This window comes from Chenopodium album, chromosome 10, assembly GCF_948465745.1.
Source record: "Chenopodium album chromosome 10, dcCheAlbu1.1, whole genome shotgun sequence".
In the NCBI taxonomy this organism is placed as follows: Eukaryota; Viridiplantae; Streptophyta; class Magnoliopsida; order Caryophyllales; family Amaranthaceae; genus Chenopodium; species Chenopodium album.
In genome coordinates, this window is record NC_137843.1 from 27123749 (window position 1) to 27151699 (window position 27951).

The 27951-nt window shown below is 41.0% G+C and overlaps 1 protein-coding gene across 1 annotated transcript; it reads left to right on the plus strand.

The window, feature by feature from the left end:
• The first annotated feature begins 271 nt into the window (after positions 1-271).
• LOC145565101 (replication protein A 70 kDa DNA-binding subunit D-like) lies at positions 272-17932 on the plus strand. The gene is made up of 11 exons (XM_081625199.1): positions 272-514; positions 15999-16142; positions 16250-16333; positions 16424-16511; positions 16597-16696; positions 16780-16907; positions 16996-17074; positions 17150-17261; positions 17346-17500; positions 17597-17717; positions 17798-17932. Exons 1-11 carry the CDS (start codon positions 272-274, stop codon positions 17930-17932), a joined length of 1389 nt encoding a protein of 462 aa, XP_081481325.1.
• Positions 17933-27951: the final 10019 nt, after the last annotated feature.

A 27951-nucleotide genomic window follows, 5' to 3' on the forward strand; every position in this document is an offset into this window, starting at 1 on the left:
TTATGGAAATGCTTTACGCGTATTAGGCTAAGTGAGAACATGCGTGCACGGTCAGACCCATTATTCTCTGATTTCTTGCTGGCTCTTGGGAATAGTGAGCTCCAGGAAAGAAAAACTAGAAACATCTAACTCCCTGATGAGCTCCTCATCCCATTTGAAGAAGAAGGTGTTTCTTTGTCACAGCTTATTAAATAGGTGTTTCCAGAACTGTCAGAAGGTCACTTCAGCCCAGAAATTTTCACTAATCGTGCTATATTAATACCTCTTAATGATGATGTTGATGAAAAACAGCCTCCTTATAGAAAATCACCCTGGTGAAGCAGCGGTGTATAAAAGCTTTGATTCTTTGATTGATGATAATTGCAACATCTACACCACCGAGTTTTTAAATACTTTATGCCCTGGAGGAATGAGCCCACACCCTTTAGTTCTGAAACAGAACTGTCCTGTGATTTTGCTTCGGAACACAGCTCCAGCTTTAGGCCTATGCAATGGAACTCGACTCATCTGTAAAGTATTCTACCCAAATGTTATCCTATGTATGATCACAACATGCCATCATTCAGGCGAGATGGTCTTTTACCATGTGCTAACCTAAGGCCTTCCTCTTCCAGCCATTACCTATTCAAGTTCGAACGGATACAATTCCCAATTGAGCTAAGCTTTGCTATGACCATAAAAAAAGCTCAAGGCCAAACTCTCAACAAGGTTAGGATTTATTTACGGCGTCCTTGCTTTTCTCATGGCCAGCTTTATGTTGGGCTATCTAGAGCGCGGAAATCAAGCCAAGTAAGAGTGTTAAACAAGCCTGCTAAGAAAAACTAGACGTAGACGGTGTGAGGAATGTTGTGTCTTTTGATATACTATACAAGGCTGGGATCATATCTGAAAAATCTTCACAGGTCAGTTTTCCAAGATGATTTCTAACTATCCATGCTTAATGTACACTTATTCCTAAGCAGCCACACATAGCATAATACTTGTCTACTTAAATGCAGGCTCTAGCAAATGATTTATAAGTTGATGCTACAGCATTACAGCAGTATAGCACCAACAAAGGTTCAGCAAGGTGAGTTTTAAAGGGTTACTTAATAAACAGCTTCAATGTGCATTTGCTTACGGTTCCTAAATATCATTAAGCTTCTAATGCAGAATTTTCTAACAAATGGACAACCTGGATACATTTCTTCTCTCAGACTTGTGCAAATTCTGCGGTGTCATAACACTATACGCTAAATCTCAAATTACTTCTAAGAAGAATTGTTGGAAGGTATATTGGCAAATTTAGACCTTCACATTGAAAATTTTGTAACGTATAATTGTATCAGCTGCAATTGCTTATCCAGATCTATTTATAAAGTCCATTTCATGTGCCTTTACATAATTATATATTCACTTTTAAGCCTGGGATTATTGATTGTTTTGTGTTACAACTTATAAAACTTGAACATATGAAGTTAACACTTCAGAAAAACTCAGATAGCATCAAACAAAGAGGCCTGCTAAAAGCAAAGCTCTTTGGTTCCCAAAATAAATAGAGTCTAGCTTAATGAAGGCATTATAAGCAATGTCCATAGCATTGTAGTCTAGCCCAGTAAAGTAAAGTAGAACCCATTGAAACAACCCAGGCTTTTTTTGGGTAATGAGTTAAAAAAATTCCCCTTTTTAAACCCAAAAAAAAAATAAAAAAAATATAATATTGCAAAGATGAAAAACATTATTATATATAATGAAGCAATAAACACTTTGCAACAAAAGCAAGATATTCCAGTTCTCAATGTTCATTAGCAAAACAAGATTCATTAAGTGCTTGCACTTAAATCACAAAAATAGCTCTGCTTACAACTTTTACCAAAAAAGCACAACTAATAACAAACTACTTTATTAGGACTGTGATAGGAGGTAAGCAACTGGCAGTACAAAAAGTAATTCCTCATCTCAATGCACATTAGCTTAGAACACTGTTTCGGGGTTTTTTGTGATCTCCTCGGATACTGGTCACGCTCTACTGACGATGAGACTCGGACACCTGCAAAACAACGAATATTCCGGTGATCGGAATATTCGCCTCCGACGATCAAGTTAGTGATCAAAAATCGGAAAAGCTAGAGAGAGAAAGTAGAGAGAAGTTGGAGCTTTTTAATGCTCTATCTTTATGTTATGTCGTAATCCACCCTCCCATCATAAATGATTGGGGTATTTATATGGGTGGGAACATGTGCCCCTCTAGGGTTTGTACCCTAGAATATCGTGACGTGATTGGCTGCGCAATCAGGGGTCGCCACGTGTCATGGGGCGCCGTTTTACGGCTTTCAAGGGTTTCTCGGGATTTAGGCCTGATGTAATCAGGGCCTTTTTCTCTTTCTGATGTTATATTGTGTATTTAAAGATGGCTGACATGTGTCACCCTGTCATGTGGACACGTGTCACACTCTCATAGGGCCACGTGTCGCCTTCTTATTGGGCCACGTGTCACTATGAGATTGGGCCACGTACCTGGGGTATTTTTACCCTAAACATTTGCCCCTCAGAGGGGGTGGCTCGTACACTTACTGGCCGTCTCCTCTGATCTTACATTCTGGACGTCCTGGTACTCTGGGTTGGGTTTACCTCCCATCTGCCCTGGACGTCCATATACTTTGGACTCAAAGCTCTCTTTGCTACCTGGACGTCCGTATATTTTGTTCTGGACGTCCTCGTAGTCTGGAGTGAGCTTGTCTTCTTGCTCATTTGGTCGTCCATACTTTGTATTGGACGTTCTCGTACTCTGAGAGAGGCTTAACCCCTGGTTCATTTGGACGTCCACATACTTTGGACTGGACGTCCTCATACTCTGGGAGGAGCTTATCTCCTAGCTCATCGGGACGTCCGCATTTTTTGGACTGGACGTCCTCATACTCTGGGAGGAGCTTATCTCCTAACTACCCAGGGCGTCCACAGCATTTAAAATGAACATCCTTGCTTTTTAGTCTGGACGCTCTCGTACTCTGGGAGGAGCTTATCTCCTAGCCACCCAGAGCGGCCTCAGCAGTGGGACTAGACGTCCTCCTATTTTGGTCTGGACGTTCTGATACTCTGGGAGGAGCTTATCTCCTAACTACCTAGAGCGTCCACATATTTTTGAAATGGATTGGGCTTCCTTGATTTCAGGCGTACTCTATGGTTCTTTCATCAAGCTGCGTACGTCTGAACTTTCCCCTTTGGACTAAACGTCTGGGAACTGGGCGGACGCATTTTCCTCTTAGATGTTTTTAAGTCCTGGAGACTAAGTGTTGAAGGTGTACATCTCTTGAATTTGTGACTTAACTCACTTCAACTCACTTTAACGCGCCGTCAATTGTCCGTCTGATTTTTTCACAAGTTAACAGAACCCTAACGTCATTCTGTCTCTTTCTTCGAGTAATTTCTTCAAAAAATTACCGTTTGAATGTTTAGGCGGGAAAGGTGGTTTTACCATTTTGCCCCCATGAGTTCATTCTATAAATATGGGAAGTGAATCCTCATTTTCACACTTTACCCAATTGTGAATTCTAGAGAGAAGTCAAAGCATTCTAGTGAGAGAAAGTGATTTTTCCTTTAATCTTCAAGAGCGCCGCCGTGAGTTTGAGTTGTCCGGGCATTTTTTGAGTTTTCCGGTCAATCTTCAACAACACCAAGAACACTTACGAAGTTTTTAGAACGTACAGAGGTAGGTCGTCTACACTTCTTTCTTTTCTTGTATTTTTTCTTTTATTTCAATTCTGGATCCATACTCGGCTTCGTCCGACTCTCCTCATGAGGCCGGCCGTTCGCCTGGGACTGAGGAGTCTAGAGTGGACGGAGAAGAGTTGTCTCCTCCTTGGAGTGAGTCTATGTCTGGTGCGTACATACTCACCCCCACTTATTCTTCTCTGTCCCCTCGGGCAATGGCAAGAACAATGCGTACGCGCGATTTTCATGCGGCCAGGAATCCAGACGGCAGTCTGGTTCACCCTAGGGTCCCTTATGACCCTAACAACCCAAGTACCATGGAGGTGGAGACTACCTCCACCACCCAAAGAACGACCGCCTCCACTGGCTCTCATCACTTGGCCGTGGAGGTCACTTCTTCCTTCGAGGAACGCCTACAAGCTGAAGGCGCCTCGTCCACTCCTGCTCCAGAACTTAGGTTCCCTCAATTTGCCAGTTCAGTCATGGATAGGGCCGAACTGGTAGCCTGCAAAGACCATCCTACCGATCTTGGGGCGGACACTGCTGGTTCGTCCGTCCCCTCTTCCACTCAACCTCTACTTCAATTGGGCGGGGCGGACAGACCCATGACGGGAATCTCAATTAGGGAACCGTCCGACTTGCCTATTCGCAACGCCCCTCCTTCGGGAAATCAGGCGGACGCTGCCAAAGACAAAGGCAAGCGTCCATTAGTTGAGGAGGGCATTCCTTCTTCCATGGGCGCACATAGCTCAAGAGGCCGAAGCTCGGCCGAGGCAGCAGACTTGGACAGGGTGCTGTCTTCAGAGTTTGGGAGTGCCCCTTCTCACCAAGTGGAAGAAGAAGAGGTTGAGAAAGAGGCCGTGGGCGAGACAGCCGAAGGTGAGGCGGCGGCCGAAGAAAACGTCGCCAACATTGACAACTTCAGGGACCCGTACGCCTGTACGGTTGGAGAGACGGCCCTGAAGTTCTTGAAGAAGGGCTTTGAGGAGTACAAGGAGTCCCTCCATTTGGGGGAGGGATTCGAAATACAAGTCCCCAGGAAAGCCATTACTGTGGCTACCTGGGATGAGGAGAAGCCGCGTAAACGGGCGTTTTGCGTTTACAGGGCCGCTTTGGATGTAGGCCTTCGCTTCCCTCTTCATCCATTCGTCCGGACAGTTCTGGACGAATATGACATTGGCCTTTTCCAACTGACGCCAAACAGTTTGTTAAATATTTTTGGGTATCTGGTGACGTGCATCTGCAAGGGTTTCACGCCAGACTTTGCGGTCTTCTGTGAGATGCACTCACTTACTCGGCTGGAGAAGGATACGGATGGTTGGCTCGTCTTGAGCGCGACCAGGGATTACATGGTTGTGGTCGACCGTGTCAGCAAATGGAGGGACTGGAAGCACCGATTCTACCGCATCAAAACTCAAGATGCGGAGTTCAACCTCCGCATGAACAAGTGTCGTCCGGATCCCATTCAGCTCGGACGCGGGGACCATAAACCTAACAAGCCGCCCATCCATCCAAGCCACGAGCACCAACTTGAATATTTCATGGTCAACCGAGTCAAGCTGGGTAACAAAACCGAACGTGTCCCTCGCCATTGGGTTCCTCTTGCCAATTGGCTTAGGGACACTACCTTCATGTCTGCGTACGGCCTGTACCAGAACATGCCCCAAGGTGGACACTTAGATATATAAACTTTTTGTACGCACGTAGAGTTTTTTAGAAAAATACTCTTAACACTTTTTTTTTTTTGCAGCGGAGGCGTACGCTATGCTTGACCCGGCTCAGAAGGGAGAGGTGGAGATGTCCGAGGTGGACCTTGCTCGATACAAGGCTCGTTTCAAGATGTACGAGCAACTCAAGGAGGTAAACACTTAGTTTATTTTTTGAGTTTTTCTTTCCTCATTGTCCATTCTTCTATATTGGGAGGAGCCTGCTTCCCGAGTTAGCACGGACGTATTTCGTCCGTTCATACCTGTTGGAAGGGAGCTCCTTCCCCAATTCACACGAACACTGACATGCTTTCTGCCTTGTGTAATTTTTCTAACTTTGCTTGTGTTTTTACAGTCTTCTTCTACTCCGAGGGCAAGGAGGAAGCAGCCGGCTTCGTCCACTCCTGATGCGAACGCATCTAAAAGGAGGAAGACGGTTGCAACCAGGACGTCTACAACCGCGACCAAGGCAAAGTCGCAGACTGCTACAACGCAGTCTCAAGGAGAACAGCCTCGGCTGACACAAAGCGTGGTCTCCAAGCCCGTGGAACCTATTGCTGATCAGGTCCACGATTCGTCCGTCCCACTGGACGATGGGGGTAAGTCATCCCCGGAAAAAATGACCGGCTCCTTCTCGACTCCGCCTGTCGAGTTAGTTAAAAAATCTGATTGGCTAAACGCCAATCAGTCGGCCAGTGACACTGCTGGCCGTTTAGACAACGAGGGGGACGCCTCTTTGCCGCCCCCTCCCATCAATCTCTCTCCTCCAAGCTTCTCCACTGGTTAGCCTTTCTTCCTTGTTCTTGTACCATTTGATTTGTAAATTTTAGCTAACTCTTCTTATTCGGTCGTCCGCAGACATCTCAGAGGAGTTGCAAATGAGGCTGCCCGGCCAGTCACTGACTGGCGCAGACAGGAAGGCCATGCACGAGGCCATGGTTCGCGCGGTTCCCCAAGCGCAGCGTGATAAGCTGCGGGGAATCAATGAGGGCTTCCTCGGCCCTATGCTCAACTGTTCTGCTGAGGTACGTCTCTTTTTCTTTATACTTTTTCTTTCTAACACTTAGCAAATTTTTCTATATTTGACTAAGTTTCCTTCTTCTGTCCGCAGCTCTTCCTCCGCCTGAACGCCTTCCTTGAATGGAAGGATAAAGAGAACGAGCCGCTGAAGCAGGCTTGGCTCGAGATCAGGAAGGCCGAGGACGCTGTGACGGGGACGGCCGCCGTCCAAAGGGTGCATTTTGAGACCCAAATAACCGCGCTGGCCGACAAGGCGGCGCGGCAAACTGAAGACCTGGTCAAACTGGGCAAGGCACTCGAAGAGGAGTCCTTGGCCAGGGAGGCCATGCGGGTTGAGAGGGACGAGGCCGTCCTGGAGAAAGAGAAATGGAGGCTGGGCTTCGAGGCATCTGAGGCCTTGAAGAGTGAGCTGAAGTTGGCCCAAGCCAACCTTAAGACTGCTTTGGACGAAGCGGACGCGCTGAGGGCCGAGGTTGAGGCCTTGAAGAAGTCCGTTTCGGACTATGCTGAGCAGCTAAAAGCTCCTCGGCCGCCCAGCGCGGAGGAAATCGTCCGCATTGAGCAGAATGCCGAAGAAAGGCTTAGGGCATACTTCTTCGATGCCTTCGAGCTGATGGTGGATGATGGTGAGGCCGCATACTATGAAGAACGCTTTAAGAAGCGGCTGAACTATGTCTGCCTCAGGGAAGAGGCGAAGAAGGCCGGCCAGCCTCCTCCAGAGCTGGTAGTTACTTCTCCCGAGTCCGGAGAGGACGAGGGAGAGGAAGATGATGAGGAGGAGGGGGCGGACGGTGATGCCGCTCCGGCCGAAGACGCCAAAGTTGCGGAGGAGCCTGCCAAGGATGATACGGCTAAGTAGAGCTCAGGTCCTCCAGCAACCGTCTGCTCAGCTACCCAGCTTTTTCTTCTTTTTCAGCTTTACTTAGCTTATGCTGTACTCTCTTTTTTATTTTGAGGCCGCCTATTTGAGCGGTTTTGTAAACATTTCGGCCGCCTTTTGCGCGGTCAGTTTAATGGAAATTTTATCCGCCCGTTGAGCGGTTCTTTTAATTCTGTTTCATACTTAGCAATTTTTTGCAATGTTGTGCCTTTTGAATGTTCTTCGTACGTCTCAATATTATGCTTTTTCGTACGCTCCTAGGGGTATGCCCCTTTATTCGGTGTTCGCCTAGTCCATACTCTAAGATGTTTGATTAACTTGGTAGTTTTTATGCCTTAAAGGGTATGACGACTAGCAAGTTAATCAAATCATAGTAATGATTGCCCTTGGACTAGGTGAAGCACCGAATCAATTTAATTGGTCGTTCAGCTATCTTTGTACGAGTATGTAGTCCGTTGAATCTATCGCTCGGACGTACCCTAGATATCCCAAGTATTATCTCAACTTAGAGATTCTTGACTCGGCCGGGCTAAACGCCTAGGTATACCCTTGCCCTATTTGTAAAGGACACTTGCTTTTTAAATAAGTTCAGTATACCTTGCCTCAACCGTCCGCCTTTAATTTGTTCGGACGCATTAATCTCTGAATTGAATCAGTTTTTTTTTTTGTGTGGCCAAATTGCTATATTGGGAGCAATCTTGCTCCCTTTTTACTTCGGCCACTCAGTAAGACCGATAAGCCGTGTTGCTGTATCGGAAGCAACTTAGTAAATGATTTCATTCGGCCTTTAATCACAAATCATAATATGCAAATAAATATAGTTCGAAAATGCCTGACTTTTCATTAATTTTATCAAAAGTACATTGTTGTGGCCGTATGGCTTTAATTGCAAGGCTCGGTCAGTAGACCTAGCTGTATACACAGCTTTTTGGCTAAGTACTTAGAGAAATAAAAACTTAAACATGATATTTCTTCAGATTGTCAGTGTTCCATGTCCGTGGGATCTGACGGCCATCAATTGCCTCAAGGCGATATGTGCCGTCTCGGACTTCTTCCCTGATTCGGTACGGCCCCTCCCAGTTAGGGGTCAACTTGCCGTCCTCATTGGCACAGCCAACAACTTCCATTTTTCTCAACACTAGATCCCCCATTTTGAGCGGCCTCTTAGACACTCGACGGTTATATGCCCTTGTCATCCTTAAGCGATAAATTTCATGTCTAAGCGCCGCATTGCCCCTAGCTTCTGGAAGAAAGTCTAGAGCGGTCTTTATGGCCTCCCAATTGGCCGATTCATCATAGAGCATTACCCGCAAAGTGGGCTCGTACATTTCAATTGGGAGTACAGCCTCAGCTCCATAGACCAAAAAGAATGGAGTCTCCCCTGTAGAACTCTTTGTCGTTGTCCGTATGGACCATAGCACATTAACCAACTCATCTGGCCATAGGCCGCCCGCCTTTTCAAGCTTGCGCTTGATCCTATTTGAAATCAGCTTGTTATAGGCCTCAACTTGGCCATTGGCTTGTGGTCCGCCGACTGAGGCAAAACAATGAGTTATGCACTGGTCCCCCAACCATTCCTTGAGTTGGCGCGTCTCAAACTGAGGTCCATTGTCGAACACCATTGACTGAGGTACCCCGTACCGAGTGATTATGCTCTTCCAAATGAAGGCTGACACATCCGTCCATTTGATGCCCCAGACGGCCTCAGCTTCAACCCATTTAGTAAAGTAGTCTACTGCCACTAGTACATATCCTCTCTGGCCGGATGCAGGAGTATACGGCCCCAAAATGTCCATGCCCCATTTAGCAAAAGGAAGCGGACTACTGATGGTTGATAGACTATTTGCTGGACGATGAATAAGGGTTGAAAACCTCTGGCACTTGTCACATTTTTTCACCATTTGCATGGCGTCCGCATTCAAGCTCGGCCAGTAATAACCCAAATGTGTCGCTTTTTCAGCTAAGGCTCGTCCTCCTATATGTGAGCCACAATGCCCCTGATGGAGGTCGTCCAACACATCATTCCCTCTTTCAGGAGTTATACATTTAAGATAAGGCTTCACAAAAGCTCTTTTGAATAGCTCCCCATCCTTCATCTCGAACTAGGCCGCTCTCCTCTTCATTAGCCAACTCTCTTTTGGGTCGTCCGGAAGTATCCCATCCCTTAGGTAGGAAATAATTCCGTCCATCCAAGTTGAACTTCTATCTATCATCTGAACGGGCTCGGCATCAATACTCATTTTCTCCTTTACTTCCCAAAACACTGATCTTGGAGTATCACATGATGCCGAGGAAGCCAATTTGGAGAGCGCGTCCGCTTGATGATTTTCTGATCGAGGAACTTGTCTGAGAGAGAAATGTTCTAGGCACTCGGCGTCATCCTTCACTAGCTCCATGTACTTCATCATGGACGGTTCCCTAGCTTCGAAGCCACCATTGACTTGGTGAACTATTAGCCGGGAGTCCGAGCATACTTCAACTTTGGTTGCCCCGGCCGCTTTACACATCCTTAGGCCGGCCAACAATGCTTCGTACTCAGCTTCATTGTTTGACGCTTGGAACTGAAATCTCAATGCGTACTCATACTTGTCTCCTTCAGGAGATTCACATATAACACCAGCACCACACCCGGTCGCTGTTGCACTACCATCCACAAACACCTTCCAGACTTGGTCTCCGGCCGGCTGAAGATCAGGCCGTGTCATTTCAGCCAAAAAGTCCGCAAAAGCTTGCCCCTTAATTGCCTCCCTTGGCTCAAACACAAGGTCAAAGCCCCTGAGTTCCAAGGCCCACTTGAGCATGCGGCCACTTACTTCTAACGTTGAGAACGGCTTCTTCAAGGGTTGGTCTATATAGACCACAATTGAATGTGCCAAAAAGTACGGCCGCAGCTTCTTTGATGCCATGTATAAGGCCAGGCCAAATTTTTCAATTGGGGGGTACTTAAGCTCAGCATTGTGAAGTACATGGCTGATAAAATACACCAGGACCTGATGGCCGTCCCTCTCAGCAAGAAGGACGGCACTTAGAGAATGTTCAGAGATGGTCAGATAGATATATAGCTTCTCATTCTTGAGCGGGTTGACGAGGCGAGGCAACGTATGCAAGTGACTCTTCAACTGTACGAATGCTTCCTCGGCCTCCTCTGTCCACTCGAACATGGCTTTCTTCTTAATGGTTTGAAAAAAGTAACGGCACTTATCCCCTGACCTTGACAAAAATCTTCCAAGGGCTGCTAAACAGCCGGTCAGTCTTTGCACCTCCTTAATTGTTCTTGGGGACTTCATGTCAAGGACGGCTTGAATTTTTTCAGGGTTGGCCTCAATTCCACGTTGATCAATCAAAAATCCGAGAAACTTGCCGGACTCACCACCAAATACACACTTCTTTGGATTCAACATCATCTTATGCCGCCTGAGTTCGGTGAACGTTTCTCGTAGATCCTTGAGATGGTCGGCCGGCTCTTTTGACTTGACAATCATGTCATCAATGTACGCCTCCATGTTCCAGCCGATCTGGTCTCTAACGACTGTGTTAACAAGCCTTTGAAAGGTAGCAGGGGCATTCTTGAAGCCGAATGGCATAACTTTGTAACAGTACAACCCCTGCTCGGTCACAAACGCTGTCTAACCGAATGGCTTTTAACCACGTGGTCGTGGGTTCGATCCCCACAGACGGCGCCAAATGTTTCGGGGTTTTTTGTGATCTTCTTCCCACAAAGGAATTTGGTGGAATCCGGAGTATGCGTCCATAAAACTCATTAGGGCGTGTCCGGCCGTAGAGTCAACCAAACGGTCAATCTTAAGCAAATGGAAGCTGTCCTTAGGACACGCCTTGTTCAAGTCCGTGTAGTCCACGCACATTCTCCAAGTTCCATTCGGCTTTTTCACAAGAACTACATTGGCCACCCAATCTGGGTAGAAGCATTGCCGAATGAAACCGGCGTCCAGCAGCTTTTTCACCTCTGCTGCGGCCGCCTGATTCCTCTCTTCTCCGTGATTCCTCTTCTTCTGGCGGACAGGTTTTATCAAAGGATTCACGGCCAACTTGTGCACGGACAGGTCAGGACTTATCCCTGGCATTTCACCAACTTCAAATGCAAACACATCTTTGAATTCTCTTAAAAGCTTAACTAACTCATCCCCAAGCAATCCCAAAGCTATAGTGCCGACACTAACTGTCCGTTCTGGGTGGTTGGAGTCAAGAACTATATCCTGGTGGCTGCCGGCCGGCTGGGGCCTCAACTCATCTGGCCGGCCAACAGTCATTAATTGCTAGGCTTCTTCTGCCCTGGCCGCCTTATGCTTCTGGCCGACCTGGTATGCTGGGAGTGAGGTTCTTTCTTCCTTTGGCTCGGACAGTTTTGGGCCGCGCGCTGTTGGCTTCACGGCCAGCTGATTACATTCCTTAGCCATTCTCTGACTTCCTTGGATTGTTCCAATTTTTCCGTCCGACCTTTCAAACTTCAACAACATTAAGTGAGGCACTATAACCGCCTTGGCTGCATTCAGAGTGGGGCGGCCAAGGATGACGTTGTAGCCGATCAACTCTTTAACAACAAGGAAGCGGACGACCATGTCTCTCCCCTCTCCCTTCTGCCCGAAACGGATTGGAAGATCAATCCGTCCGACCGGATGAATGACATTCCCCCCAAATCCTACCAAGGGGTGAGTGATATCCTAGAGAGCATCTTCTGGGAAGCTTAAATTCCTTAGGGCAGACAGGCTGATGATATCGGCCGAACTGCCCGTATCAATTAATATTCGTCCCACCTTCAAATTTGCTATCTTCATGACAAAGACCATGGGATCATTGTGCAAAGCCCTGACCTCTCCACGGTCAGCCTCACTTATGATCACTTCAGGAAATGGCTCGGCCTTAACGGCGTCCGTTTGCATCACATTTGACAAATTTCGAGCATCCCGCTTGATTCCTTTCATGGTAGGGCCGCCTGAAGCAAAGCCTCCTGATATTACGGCCACAAAACCTGAATCAGTGCTATTCCCATCATCTTCCTTGTCATTTTTCTTATCGCTTTGTTGCTTTTTCTCAGACGTGTTGTCTGTCCGTTTGAAGGTGAATTTGGACTTGGTCACATAGGGTTTCAGCAGACCCTTGTCGGCCAACTTATCCAACAGCCTCTTCAGATTGATACAATCGTTCATGTCATGACCTACATCCTTGTGGTAATGACAATACTTGTTCTTGTTTCTGTACTGGGCCGAGCCTCTCAAAGGCTGAGGCTTCTCAAACTCAAACTTGTCTTTTATCTCCATCAAAATGGAGTAGCCATCCTTGTTGAACTCATACTGAGGTTCGTACGTCTTGCTTTTCTTTGACTTGGGTTGCTTGTCATCAGCCACCCAGATTTCTTTTCTTTTGTTTCCTTCTCTCTTTCGGCCGGCCGAGTCTTGCTGAGAAGATTGCTTCTTCTCAGCCCCCTTGGCCGGCTGTTCTGATTTGGTGAGCGAACAAAAGTCCGCGGCCTCAATATAGGCTTCGGCTTCCCGCAATACACCTGCGTATGACCGAATCTTTTTCCTTACCAAATCAAACTTAATACCATTATGCCTTAATCCCCGGAGAAAATCTGAGTATGCCATTTCGTCCGGAAGATTATGAATTTGGGCTTTTTCTTGGTTAAATCTTTGGACATACGAGCGTAGTCCTTCATTCTTTCCTTGAACAATTGTTGCCAAGTTGAGACTTGTCTTTCTTGGTGGGATGTTGTATGAGAAATTTCCCACAAACAACAAACTGAGGGTAGTAAAGCAATTTATGCATCCGGCCGGAAGGCTGTTAAACCAATCCTGGGCCACCCCCTTAAGAGTGGCCGGGAAGCATCTGCACCATGTAGCATCATCTACACTTTGCAAGTACATCAAATTCCTGTACGAGGTAATATGTTCCTCTGGGTTGCCCGTACCATCATAGGCACCAACTAATACACTCTTCACTTTTGCTGGCTGAGGGGACGTTAGTATGTCTTGCGAAAACGGAGGCGGCTTATCTCCCAAATTCAACAAACGCATCTGCCAATCAATGGGCTGAGGCTGCGCGGACGTTCCAGCCAGGTAGGGAGCCTGGCCGAACACCTGGCCATACGGCCCATATTGCCCAAAGACTTGGGGAGTTGGCTGTATCAACCCATTGAGTACTTGAGGGGGCTGATATTGTGATGGCTGAATTGGTCTGGGAGAATGGTATGAGCGGCTTGACTTCTGCTGGAGACGGCCGTGTTGGTGTATTGAGAGAAAGATTGGTTGGAGGCTTCATCCGGCATGGTTGGGGTAGAGGCCGTGTCAGAATATGCGGCCCTCTCCCTTTGCCTGTGCCGAATGTAATCCCTTGCGTCTTTGAAACGCTGTGACGGCTCAGTCTCAACTCTTGTCGGCTGTTTGCCCCTCCCCCCAGCCGACTGTGTTTTCGCTAACAGGCTAGAGAGGTTGGTCTGTGGGACTCGGGGAGACCTTCCATGCGGACGACGGAATGGGGTATTACCAGCATCAGTTGCATTGGTCCTGTTGTGTGTTTTCTTGGAAGTACCTCTTCCCCCCTTTTGCTGGTTAGCGGCCAACTCTTTGCGGAGCTTAGTCAGCTCGGCCATTAGGGTAGCTGGGGTAACAGGAGGTTGTTCGGCCTCTTCAAATGAGGCAGTCAAAGGATTGCTTGAATGTATGGTAGTACGTATGTCTTCAACATATCCGTCCTCGCCTGGACGAGGACCAGAATTAGGTGTCTGACCATCTATTGCCATAACGGACGAGTATCCCCACAGACGGCGCCAAATGTTTCGGGGTTTTTTGTGATCTCCTCGGATACTGGTCACGCTCTACTGACGATGAGACTCGGACACCTGCAAAACAACGAATATTCCGGTGATCGGAATATTTGCCTCCGACGATCAAGTTAGTGATCAAAAATCGGAAAAGCTAGAGAAAGAAAGTAGAGAAAAGTTGGAGCTTTTTAATGCTCTATCTTTATGTTATGTCGTAATCCACCCTCCCATCATAAATGATTAGGGTATTTATAGGGGTGGGAACATGTGCCCCTCTAGGGTTTGTACCCTAGAATATCGTGACGTGATTGGCTGCGCAATCAGGGGTCGCCACGTGTCATGGGGGCGCCGTTTTACGGCTTTCAACGGTTTCTCGGGATTTGGGCCTGATGTAATTGTAATCAGGGCCTTTTTCTCTTTCTGATGTTATATTGTGTATTTAAGATGGCTGACATGTGTCACCCTGTCAGGTGGACACGTGTCACACTCTCATAGGGCCACGTGTCGCCTTCTTATTGGGCCACGTGTCACTATGAGATTGGGCCACGTACCTGGGGTATTTTTACCCTAAACAAACACTATAATAGATTTACTTATAACTGTTACAAGGAAAACCATAGTCAAATCGTCCCACTTCTTTGTTTGGTCTACTTGTCACTTTCCTAATCCTACAAAAGCTAGGATTAGTGTATTACCTGCTAGATAATAACCATTGCTAAGGTACATATATGAGTTTTCAAAGCACTCTCTCACCACTCTCATATATGAGTTTTCAAAGCACTCTTTTACCACTCTCATTAGTATTCTCTCAAAAATAGAAGAGCATAATTGAGGAGCTCCATTGAAGGTACTTCTTCACCTCTAGATTCTATATTTCGTTTTCAATTAAATGCTTAGATGGATTCTTTTATCATTATTATGCCAGCATAAGTTTGTTATCACATAGTAATCACTTGACATGCTTTTAACATTGTATTTATGAATCCTCTGTTATAATTTACTACATTTCTTCATGTTATGCATATACAATTTATAAAGTATTTAAGGTTATATCTACCACAACAATAAATAAATGAGCACACAAATGGATAGTAACAAGTGACTATTTTAGTAGAAGAAATAAATAACCAATCATAATGTGAACATATTTTGCACCCTAATCATAGAAGCAATTTGAATTTCTCTTTGTGCTAACTTTTGCTGAGACTTAAAAAGAACTATCTACTTAGATTCTCTACAACAAAGCTTAGAAATAGGTCACTACTTATCATTGTTTGGTATTACTAAAATGTTCTGCCTAAATTAAAGTATTAATGTAGATGAATGTTATAACAAGTCCTGTTTAACATGATTTTTTTTTACTCATGCACTGCTGCTCATATTCCACACCCTATTTAGGTGTGGTATTTTGTTTTTAAAGTATGCTATTTACTATTAGACTATCTGGCTAGCTTTGTTCTTCAAGTAATTGCTTATGAATTAATTAACTATAAGACCATCTATAATTGTCATCTAAATCTCTTGGACATATTGCTCTGACCTTTGATATTTCCCTTACACTACTTAGTTGCTGCATGGTATGCTTGTGTAGTTAGTTATTGGATTCTCAGAGTTGTATTTGCTTTACGTAATCATGCATGCTTTCTTCAGTGTTTGTATGAGAATCTGATGCCTTGATTTGAATGGTGTTTGGAAATTGTTATGCCTTGGATAAACAAACTACTATATTCTGAGATAATTTTTGTGGGATAGGTTGAAGAGAGGCTTTTCCTAAAAGAAAACTGTAAAAGAAAGTTGAGTAAAATCTAAATTATCAAAACAACAAACAGATTACTAAGAATGACTTGTACAAAATCCTTATAATTTTGTTTATTTTTGTTTACTTACAAGCTTTAGTTTATAACATATCCAACACAATGTGTAGATGAAGCCTGAATATACCCCCATTGGCAATCTGACTCCACAAACTAAAGCGTATAAAGTTCGAGCAAGGGTAATTGAGAAAGCAGAACCAAAGCTATCTCCTAACAAAACTTTGTACCAATGGCTGAAACTAGAAGACAGTGAGGTTTGTTTGCAAATTCTCCTATTTTCTTTTTGCTTGCATTTTGTACAGGCTGTTTATTAGGCAAACTCAACTGGATTTAATTGTTTTTGTCATTCTAATTGCTTAAGGGAAATCGCATTCGTGGAACTTTGTTCGAAAATGAAGTAGAGAGCTTCAAGGGAATTCTTGAGCTAGGCAGGGAGTATGAAATTGTAAATGCTCCACTAAGGGTTGTTAATGAGAAATGGGAAACAAGAGAAGATGACTGCCAGATGACCTTTTGAGGGAATACAACCATCCAGCCACTTCAAGCTGAAGCAGGTCCTGTGCTTCCTAAGTATATTCCAATTGCTTCTATTCCACGCACCAGCTCTAAGAATGAACGCTTTGGTATCTACCTATCTACTTTTGCTTATTACAATTTTTTCTAAGCTAGAGTGCCTTCAGTATGCTTACTATATTATGCTTCTTGCAGATGTCATTGGAGTAATTGTATACATGGAGCAGGTTAGGCAGGTCAAAACTAGATCAGGGGCTTTAATGGATGTCCGAGAGGTTGTGATAGCTGATGACAGGTAAATTCTTACACATAGTTATCTAATTACTAACATAGTGTGAACATTGAATCACTGATTCCCATAACTTGATTAACATGCAGTATTTACCAGCCTTTAATACTCTCACGTTGGGGAGGACTTGCTACTGAAGCATGCGAAAAATTAGCTTCTTGGCCATCAGTTCCACTCATTGCTGGTTTCACCTACATGCGCCCAATAGGTCACAAAGGTAACTGGTTCTACTACATTTATATATTTTTAGGCAAGATTATATAAGCTCCTATGCCTAACACTTTAGAAATTTTTTGGATCAACAGGCTTCTCACTAGCATCCTCTATGTCCACATCAGTAATACTAGGCCCTTCAGGAGAGACAGCAGATCATTTAAAAAAATGGTCAGTTACTATCTACAACCAATATGTAAAGCATGCATTTAGCTATAATGCTAACTTGGTATCTGTTTTCAACAGGACTAAGGACAAAAAACCTTACATAAGTGACTTGATGGCTAAGGTTCTACAAATCCGTGAACCATCTGATGAAAGGATTATAACTACTATTGATGAACTTGAACTGAAAAAGGTTTTGGTTTACAAACATTACTCTTGTATTTGACGTTCCAATCTATAGCATGTGCATGCCTAAATTGTTATTTTAATATTGCAGCTTACTAATACAATACAAGAAGAAAGCCTATGGCTCGAAGCAAAAATCCCTGAACCTGATGTGAAGAAAATTATTGCTTACATTGGCTGCGACAATTGTGGTCGTCGCTGTGATGAACTAGCTGGTGAGACCTTCAAATGTTCCGCCCCAACAAAGTCTGCACAGCCACTACTAGGTAGCTATGTTCTTGTAATGGCAATAACAAGCACATGTCTTAATTAAAAAGCTAGTTGTCATATTGTTTCATGCAGGGTAAACTACACCTTCACCATAACTGATGGAACAGGGGAATTGAAGCTCACAGCTTTTGGAGCAGAGTGTGAGAAGCTCTTTGGCATGCAACTTGCTGACATATACAACAAAGCACTTGCTGTAAGTAACTCACATACCTAAGACTTACAAGCCTAAAACACAACAAGCTCTTAACTTAATATCATTTGCTACCTTGATAGGAATACTGGGATGACTTTAATGAAGCAGCAGCTAGACTGTCGACTAAGGAGGCTTACTTTTGTGTTGGACCAGCAAACATTTTGAGCAGGGTGGGAGCTCTGAGTTGGGCTCTCAAATCTGTCTCATTGGAGTAACTAGATGGAGGTTTACTTAGCAAGCAGTGTGATTGTTATCTCATATTCCTCTACTAATCCTTTTGATCTTGCACTGCTTGTAACTATTCTACTGCTTAGCTAATAAGTGGTTCTTCTAAAACTATCTTAGCCTAGAATCGATGGTAGATTCATCACATCTGTGAACTTATGCAGCTATGGTATCTTGTTGCAAGTCGTTTAGTTGTAATCTTTTGGACAAATTTACAAACCTCGATCATCCATTACCACATTAATCTAAGCTTATTAACTATGTAATGATTTTATAAATTTTTCTCTCAATTACTTATTTAGCTGACAGCTATCATGTTGGATTACTATTTGTGATTTGCTATGAAATTAAGCATGCTAGATTAATATAGCTGATAATATAGATTACTGCTTTTTGTTTATTATACTAATAATATAGTTGTAATTTTGTTAATATTTGCTGGAAATCTTCAAAACTATTTGCTGGAAATCTTCAGAACTATATGCATATCTAATTTCAAGTTCTTTAGTTTTGTTTTATGAGGGAAGAAAGATTAGTGGTATTGGAGTCTTTATTTGAGTTTGCATTGATTGAATTTGTGATGTTTTTGTCTCATTTATTTTGATAGCTACTATAAGTATAATTAGAAGATTTACATTCTCATTTCTGGTAAGGTTTACAACATTTTAGTGCACTAATGTTTAACAATAATAATACTATAATGGTACACAATTCAGCTAATATTTGCTTTAAACTTGGCAAAAAAAGAAGAAAGCATCACAAACTTAACAACAAATACCATAACTTTTAGCTAAAATAGATAGAAATATATTATTTCATAGTCATTCCAATAAAATGCTTACGTAATATTCATGCTGCTTATAATTACATACTATAATTCATACTAATTTCTGCCAAGCTTACAACTAAATAGCCTATACTATCATACAACTTAAACCATCAAAAACGAGCAACTATTATTAACTTAAAATCCATACTGCTAGGCTTACTAGGCAAAAAGAAACTACATAACCTAGACTTTCATACAATTTGAGCCATAAAAAACCAGCAACTACCTAGACTTCATTCATATATTTGCTAGCAATGTAGCGTATAGATAAGGGTGTTCATTGATCACTATCATATATTATGACTATCATAATTAGTTTGACATATAATAGTACAATATAAGTAGTACATATAATTGGTATGCCCTTTGCTTATATATTTGCCTATTTGGATTTATAATTTCTTGAAACCCAAATCAAGGCCAAACTAAACCCGAGTTGATAGGGTCGTTCACCAACATAATTTTCACAAACACTCCTAGCACAACCAAATATCAATCAAGTTTATTCTCATTTAACTTGAAATGATGCACCAATATAGCAACTATAAAAAATTAATTGCACAAATAAATTCACCACATAAAGGACAAATAAAATAAGGAATACATAAAAACAATTTTTATAATACTATCCTAAGAAAATTTAATGTTACGTATATCAAAGTAACAGAAAAGCATTCTATAATCAGCTTAAGCAAAAACCTAAAAAGTTAAATAATAAAAACAATAATAAGTTTATCAAAGGCAAAACTGTACTACCTTTACCCAAAGGAAAAAAGAGGGTTTAACTTATAGCCTTTTGCATCTCCCAATATTAATTAATTAAAATAATATTTAAGTACATGGCTTAAAAAGCCCAAACTAAAATACCAAAGCAGAAGCTGCAACCATCCAGAGTAAAGAAAGCAGCAAAAGAAAATAACAAACATGGAAAAATACTCCTCTTTCAAACTGATCAAACGAACCCCATCAAGACTGCAGGGTGACTCAGATGTTGCTGTCAAAAAGGTCCTCCTCATAAGCACCTCTTACACAGGGTGGGATGCTGCTATAAGTACCATCAATTCACTACTAACCCCTCATATACCAATCCCAATTCTCCTAACAAATAAAAAATACAAAAATGGCAGCCAAAGGTGAGGGAAAGCTTCCTGTTGAACCCAAATCACGCTCATCAGGAAAGCAAACATTAAAATTAATGGAAGAAAGAATTGATGCACTGGCAAGACAGGTAGAAGAGCTAGAACACAAATTGCAACACCTTCAAGAAACCACCTCAAGGGGGATTTCTAAACCAGAGAGAAAGCAAATGCCACCAAAGAAGCGCCGCTTTATCCTCGGTTCAGACTCAGAAAAAGAACAAACACTAAGCTCCTCCGACAACAGTGACCTCCAAAGGCTCAGTTCAAACTCCAAAGGTACCAAGCATAGCAGTGATCCAGACTACAATGGTGATGATGATAGTGCATCTTCCAACCAGGACACCTCCAATGCATCATCTGAACTAGAACTAGACTACTTAGACAGCAGCAATGGTTCAAACAGTAGTGACTCTTACTACTAGAAGATGATGCAGCCAAGGCAACCTCCTAAGCTATAAAAACTTTAAAAATTATGAAGTCAGGCAAACCTATAGCTAATTTTAATGTACTAATCTATCAGTAGGTTGTATTGTGTCAATATATGGCACTAGAACTAATTTTAATGTACTTGTCTATCATTAGGTAGTATTGTGTCAATGTATGGAAAATAAACATGGGCAACGGGCCGTGCCGTGCCTAATTTTGGCACACCCCAGCCCACGGCACGGCACGGCCCACGTGCCGGGCCGCGGGCCAAACCGTGCCACTTTTTTTTTTAATAATAAATGTAAATAAAAAACGATATATATTTTTTAGTACAACTTAATTTTATATAAATAATGTGATTAATTTATGTTTATGTTAATGTTAATATATTTTGTTTTGAACAACTTTATTTTAATTAAGGTTATATAAATTATTTATCTAATTATGTTTAAGTTTAAATAAACAAATAAAAATAATTTTATTAATTTAGCAAAAAACAACAATGCATATAATAAAAAAAAATTACGAGTGCGATAATTCGAAAACACAAAAAATTGAAGAATAACCTAGTTTATTATATGCCGGTAGCCGGTACGATAAATCGATAATACAAATAATTAATGATAATTAAAAATTGTACAATATTTGGTGAATAAATTCATTTATTATACGGAATACGAAGTTCGATAATACAAAAATTGTACAATAGTGTATAATGTAAATATGTAATAATGTAATTATTATTGTTCGTCTTCGTCTTCGTCTTCTTATGGTTCAAGGTCATCGGCCAATTGAGTTGATTGAGAAGTATGAGAACTAAAAGAAGTCGACGTTCCTTCATCGTCGTCGTTTTGTGCATAAGTACAATCTTGAGAACGAGTTTCGGCATCCAACCAATCCTTGAAGCAAACACACATTTCAAGTGTTTCGGGTTTTAGTCTTGTTCTTCTATCGTCTAAAACCCATCCCGACGCACTAAAAGCTCTTTCGTAGGCAACGGAGGAGACTTGGATAGCAAAAATATCACGAGTCATTGCCGTCAAAATTGGATGTTTCATGGTTTGTGATTTCCACCAATCAAGGATGTTGAGGCCAAACTTCTCTTCATCGTCCATGCCTTTCATGAAGTCGTAACTTAGGTACATTTGCAACTCCGAAACATCGCTTTGTGTTCTCCTAGTTGATGATGATTCCGTACCTGAAAACTTGGACACCATGTTAGCAGCTTGTGCAAATAAACCTTTGGCCCGTTTACTTACGTTTTTGGATGTTTGAGAAGGGGAAAATCGAGACACGGTTCCATATTTAGTTTCATAAACTCTATATAAAGAGAAAAACTCATTAGTCACCTTATTTTTAAAATTTTCAACATCATCTTCCAAATTCATGTTACTATAATAAATATCAATTAATAAAAAAGTGTCATCATATTTTTGCCTAGGATCTAAAATAGAAGCAAAAATATAAATCATAGGAATATCAGTGTAATATTTACGCCATTTTTCCTCCATAGATGGAAGATATCCATGATATTCATATTGTGATCGATGTTCGGCAAAAAGTTGTGCAAGTAAACATGCATTGCTAAGAAAAGAATGGGAACAAGGATTATATACAGAAGAAAAACAATGTGTCATACTATATAGTAATTGTAAAAACTGCATATATTTTTCACGATTAGCCCAATCATCTTCTAGTAAAGTACATTGTGGAAATTTCATATTATAAAAAAGTGTTAAATCAACCTTGTACTCGATTGCCCGACTCAACATTTCATAGGTGGAGTTCCACCTAGTTGGACAATCCGGTGCTATTTTTATAATCTTTCTCCTTTGTTGCCTGCAAAAACCTTTTCATTCTTGATATCTCAAGTTAGAGCTATTAATAGACATAATAGCATTCCTTATTTGGTGATAAAATGGACCAATTGCTTGTGTTCCATCCTTCACACACAAGTTAAAAACATGACAAATGCATCTAATATGAAGTGCTTCTCCATCTAATACTAAATCGGTCAATTGGGGTTTAACCAAATTCGCACTATATGTCATAGAAGTTGCATTATCGAAAGTCATAGACATGATTTTATCCCTAAGACTATATGCATCAATGGCTTCCATTAAATGATGAGAAATGTTAAGACCGGTATGAGGGTATTCAAGCATTTTAAAATGAATGATGCGTTTTTGTAACAACCAATCATTATCCAACCAATGACAAGTAACACATAAATAGTGAAGTCCGTATCCACTATCCCATGCATCGGTAGTTAAAGAAACTCTACTAGGAAGATTAGCCAATTCATTTACTAATTTCAATTTATACTCTTGATAATTCTTCATGGCAGCAGATCGAACGGTTTTTCGGGAGATTTTTTTGTGTTTGGGTTGTAGTGCTCGGTTAATGTAGTTGTTAAAGGCATCATTTTTGGCAAAAAGAAAAGGTTGTTCGGCATATACAATCATTCTCCCAAGTTCATCCCTATCTCTCTCATTACTATAAATGAAGCCCTGTGGATGGAAATGAGAAATTTTGGGTTGGGTTGGATCATTAGATGGTCCACCACATCTTTTTGAATGTCTACTAAGGTGTCCCGTCCCTCCCTTGGTATCGGCCGAGAAAATTTTACTACAAGTCCGACACCGGGCTTTGGTTCCATTTTTACTCAATTGATAATGTGCCCAAAATTCACTCTTTCGGTTGGTTTGAGAAAATTCCACTTCAGTACACCACTCTAATATGTTAGGATTTTGGGTGTTAGGCATTTGGGTGGATTGTTCACTCGACCCGGAGGCTTGTGTTTGGCTACCTTGGTTACTAGGAATAGAAAATTCATGTTGTGATCCCGAACTAGGCATAGTCCAAGGAGCCATATCATCCATTTGTTCGTGCCCTCCCGTGGTTTGGGGATGAAAGAAAGGGGTGGAAGTGTTTGAAAAGGGCATGTTAGGGGAGTGAAAGGGCATGTTAGGGGTGGGAAAGGTGTTAGGGGGGGCATTGAAGTGTTTGGGTTTGGTGATTCCCTACGTTTTGACTTGGCTTTTCTAGAGGAGGAGGAAGTGTTCGGGTTTGATGCCATGATATTTAGTAATAATAACAACAACAATAATAATACAAATAACAAATTAACAATAACAATAATAATAACAATTGACAACAATAATAATAACGATAGCAATAAGAATTAGTAAGTAGTTTTTATATAAATTAAGTTTTCAAAAATAATTATAATAATAGTAGATTACTTAGGTCAATGAGATCCCAGGTAGGAGAGGTTAGGAACGACGTTGTGCAGAGCCCAAGTCCCGCCTTAGACAGATTTCACTAACAATCTAAATTATCCACAATAAAAATAGAAAGTAGTTTTTATATAATTAAGTTGTTCCAACTTCCAGGAAAACAATAACAACAATAACAACAACAACAACAACAATAATAATAAATAATAATAATAATAATAATAATAACAATAATAATAACAATAACAAATTAAAATAAAGTTGAGTTAGATCTTACAATGACGCTTCAATTGCTTTCCCAAATTTATAATTTCCCGATCCCGAATTTATAATTTCCCAAGTGTAAATATAAGAATTTTTTTTTTTTTATAATTTTGTTAGTATACTAATAAAAGTAAAAATGTAAAATTTATAAGAGAGTAGGAATTTTTTTTTTCTTTGCACAAAAGAGAAAGAGAGTAAGATTGCAGGAATTAGAGAATAAGGGAGAAGAGATGAGTTGATGAATTGTGAAAATTTTGGAGGAAGAAATGAGGTATTTATAGGGATTTTGGGTGGGAAAAATGGCCGTTTTATAGCCGTTTTAGAGCTGTTGGAAAACGGCTACTTCCAACGGCTAGGCACGGGCTGTGCCGGCGTGCCGGCCCATGTACCGTGCCACCCGCCGTGCCCATGCAGTGCCCGTGCCATTTTCCGAAATTTGTGTTCACGGCACGGCCCACTGGTGGGCCGCCGTGCCGTCCCGTGCTAGTGGCTGTGCCGGGCCGTGCCGGCGTCGTGCCGGCACGGCCCGTGCCCACCTTTCATGGCAAATTTAGTAAGTACATGTATGGTGTTACTCTTATTATATAGTTAATAATAAAATTAAAGAACTTAGTATGCTATATTAGCTCGATTTGTTAGTAATGGTTTTTAATTTGGCTGATGAAACTTTAATTTTAACTGATTATTCTTAATTTATATGTCTGCACTTGAATTTTCTTTAGATTTAGTTAGTCTAGTTATGGAATCTTCTATTTTCTAAGGTACTAATACTGGGATTAATCATCGAATTTCCTTGTCCAAGAGCCTTTAATAGTATCAGATTAGAGCAACATTAATTTGGTTTCATGATTTGAAAATATTTACTTCAAGGTTTAATCCGATTGTCATTTTAGATTACTTTTGTTTTCTATTGGGGAAAGAGATTAGTAATCTGGGCCTTTAGTCCAACTTAAAAGTAATTCAAGTGGCTACCCTTAAGGCCCACAACTTAATAGAATAGTCCATCTACAAATAGCTCACACTTTCTAAAAGTAGTAGTCTACTTAAGAAATTGACATACAATTAAACCAACTTAGTTAACACCAAATTACACATTAAATCCTTTATAAAAAAAAAATATGTATAAACACTTATTTAATTATTATGCAATTCTATTTATGGATACAATTCTATTTATCAACATATGCAATCACTAACAATGTCCATTTAAAAAGCATACATACTACGAAAACAAAATCACACTTCCGGCCACACTCACTAATGACACTACATTGCTTCACGCGCAACGCGCGCGTGTGACAACCCCAGTATATGAAAAGAGAAAGGGGTTGGGATACTTTGGAAAAGAAAATGGGCTTAATGTAATGGGTCGAAATTCGGTTTGTAATTCGATTTTCGGTTTTTTTAAATCCCAAACCGAATCCAACCCGTAATCCATACTTTTTAATTTTTCCAAACCGATCCAACCCGAATTAAAATAAAATCCAAACCGAATTACTAATTCGGTTTGGTTTTCGGTTCGGTTCGGTGTTAATCCGAATTACTTTCACCCCTAGGCAAGCCTAAAAACCCGCTTTGACCCGACAAAGTCCGCTTAGACCTAACAAGCCCTTTTCTTTTTTTTTGTGGGTTTTGGCACGAGATTTGTGATAAGGCCAGCTTGGCCCGATTTTTTTATATCACCTCTAGTTTAACCATAATCTATTCTTTTGAAAAAAAAAAAAAATCATCATGCATTTCTGCAGGTTAAGAGCACCAGCATTCAAGAGGATATCTATCCTTTTTGCTCTTCTTTTATTTACTTTATAGCTTCCTCAAGAATGTTGGGTTTGGTAAAAGATCCTATCTTCATTAGGAAACCACCATTTCCTTTCTATGGAAAGGAAAGCAAGCCTCGACCCACGAGCCAAAATGTAAACAAGAAAACAAAAGAAAAAAAAAAGTGACTGTTGATAGCAAAATGTCAAAGCAACGACCAAAAGCACCAACTGTAAATTGTCACAACTTAAAAGCAAGCACAAGTTAAAAAGTGACACATGTCACAACTTTAGAGGTCACATAATTTTTGTGACTTAAATCTCTAAAACGGCTATAATTTGTTAACAATTTCAAAAAACCAAAAGCACCAATGGTCATAAAAAAATTTTCTATATAAAATGAGTATAATTTTTCCATATTTTCACACATTTTCATTTTTTGCATTTTTCACCCATTAATCTCATCTATTGTCGAAAACATCTAATATCACTCAAACAAATTTTTTTTTTCTTCACTTCACTTCCAATTTCAAATACCCTTCAATATGGATCATAATAATTCAAATTACAGGAATAATATGAATTTTCCAAATAATCCAAACTTTCAATATTTTTAATCCTCCTTTTGACCCAAATTTATTGAGTAATCCTCATTTTCAAGCTGTTTTGCAATGGTTTAATAGTCAATCAAGACCAATAAATGTCAATAATACTCCACAATGTCAACCTTCTTTCCCTTTTCCTCAAAGTAGCTCGTCATCTCAACAATCTCTTGGTAATATGCCGGGTTTTCCAATTTCTGAACATTTCACTCAGAACATGGATCAATCACCGGGAGGTTTTGGTGGTAGCAAAGCAACTCCAATAGAGAAGAGTGGTGATGAACATGTGGAAAAATTAGTGGGGGCGCAACATCTAGAAGACATTAACGATGTTGATGTCGAAATTGTTCCCGAACAAAATGTCACCGGGCAAAGGAAAAACCAATCATGGAGCATAGCTGAAGACAAAGCACTTGTATCGGCCTACATAAATGCAGGGGGTGACGTAGTGAGAGGAACCAAGACAAAGAGAAGTGGGTTATGGGTTGACATCTATAACTGTTACAAACGTTCTAGAATAGAAAACCCCGATGAAATAAAGGTAAGAAACATTAAATCTATGCAAAATCGATGGGATCATATCAATTTACATTGTAGTAAATGGGTAGATGCATATGGGTATCATTATCGAACCAAGGCTAGTGGTGAGTCCGAGCAAAATTTGGAGAAATTTGCTCACAAAGATTATTACGCAACTAACAATAAGATATTTTGTTCATTGCACTGTTTTGAGGAATTGAGAAAATATCCGAAATGAGATCCATCTTTGGCCAAAGATCAATCGAATATGTTACTCGGTGGCCAACAAACGTCAATCGAAAGTGGGGGAAGCGGTAAAAGATCACAACCTGATTCACCATCCGAGGTTGGAGGAAGAGGTAAAAGACCTGCTGGCATAAAACAAACAAAGATGAAAGGTAAAGCATCTACTACTTCATCTTCTAGTATAAATCTTGAAGCGTTAAACACAAATTTTAACGAAGTTGGTGATAAGTTGAATGATTTGGGTGGGCGACTTCTGGATCGGTTGAAAGAAAGAGATGAACTTAAAAAAGCACAAGTTGAAGAAAAGAAAAGGCAAAAGGACGAGGCCATGAAGTTTAGAATGTATAAGAAACTTAGAGATGAATTCAGTAGTAGATTTTCGATTTGATTTAATTTACCTGATTGTACCGAGTAATCATGATTTGTTATTACGATTATCAGTTGTATGTTTTATTATTATTGTAACTTTGCAGAATTATTGTCAATGTACCATTTTAATATGAATGTAATTTCTATGTATTAATATGAACTTTATTTTTACTAAATTGAGTTCAAGTCTGTTAATGTTACTTTATATTATTGTGATAATGTATAAGATTGCTACCCATGACATTTCGTCTAACCAAAATCTTATCTTCTGACATCCTTTGTTTTATGACCACATATCATTATCTGAAATCTTTTCTTTTGACTAACCTTATCGTTTTTTTGTCTAGATAATTTATCAGATTGCTCCCATGACATTTCATCTAACCAAAATCTTATCTTCTGACATCCTTTGTTTTATGACCACATATCCTTATCAGAAATCTTATCTTCTGACTAACCTTATTCTATTTTTATCTATAAAACTAATAATATTACTCCCAATAACATTACATCTATTATTATTAACCAGTATATTCCCTTTAGCAATTTCAAAAAAAAAAAAAATAAAAAATAAACCCAAAACCTTCTATTTCAAATATTGTTTGGTAATAAGCATAAA

Excerpts from the sequence above, each read along its gene's own strand:
- LOC145565101 (XM_081625199.1), top strand. The coding sequence starts at position 272 with ATGATGTTGATGAAAAACAGCCTCCTTATAGAAAATCACCCTGGTGAA. Across the intron at positions 16,512-16,596 it reads CTCTAAGAATGAACGCTTTG|ATGTCATTGGAGTAATTGTA; the intron begins GTATCTACCTAT and ends TGCTTCTTGCAG. Across the intron at positions 16,697-16,779 it reads GTTGTGATAGCTGATGACAG|TATTTACCAGCCTTTAATAC; the intron begins GTAAATTCTTAC and ends ATTAACATGCAG.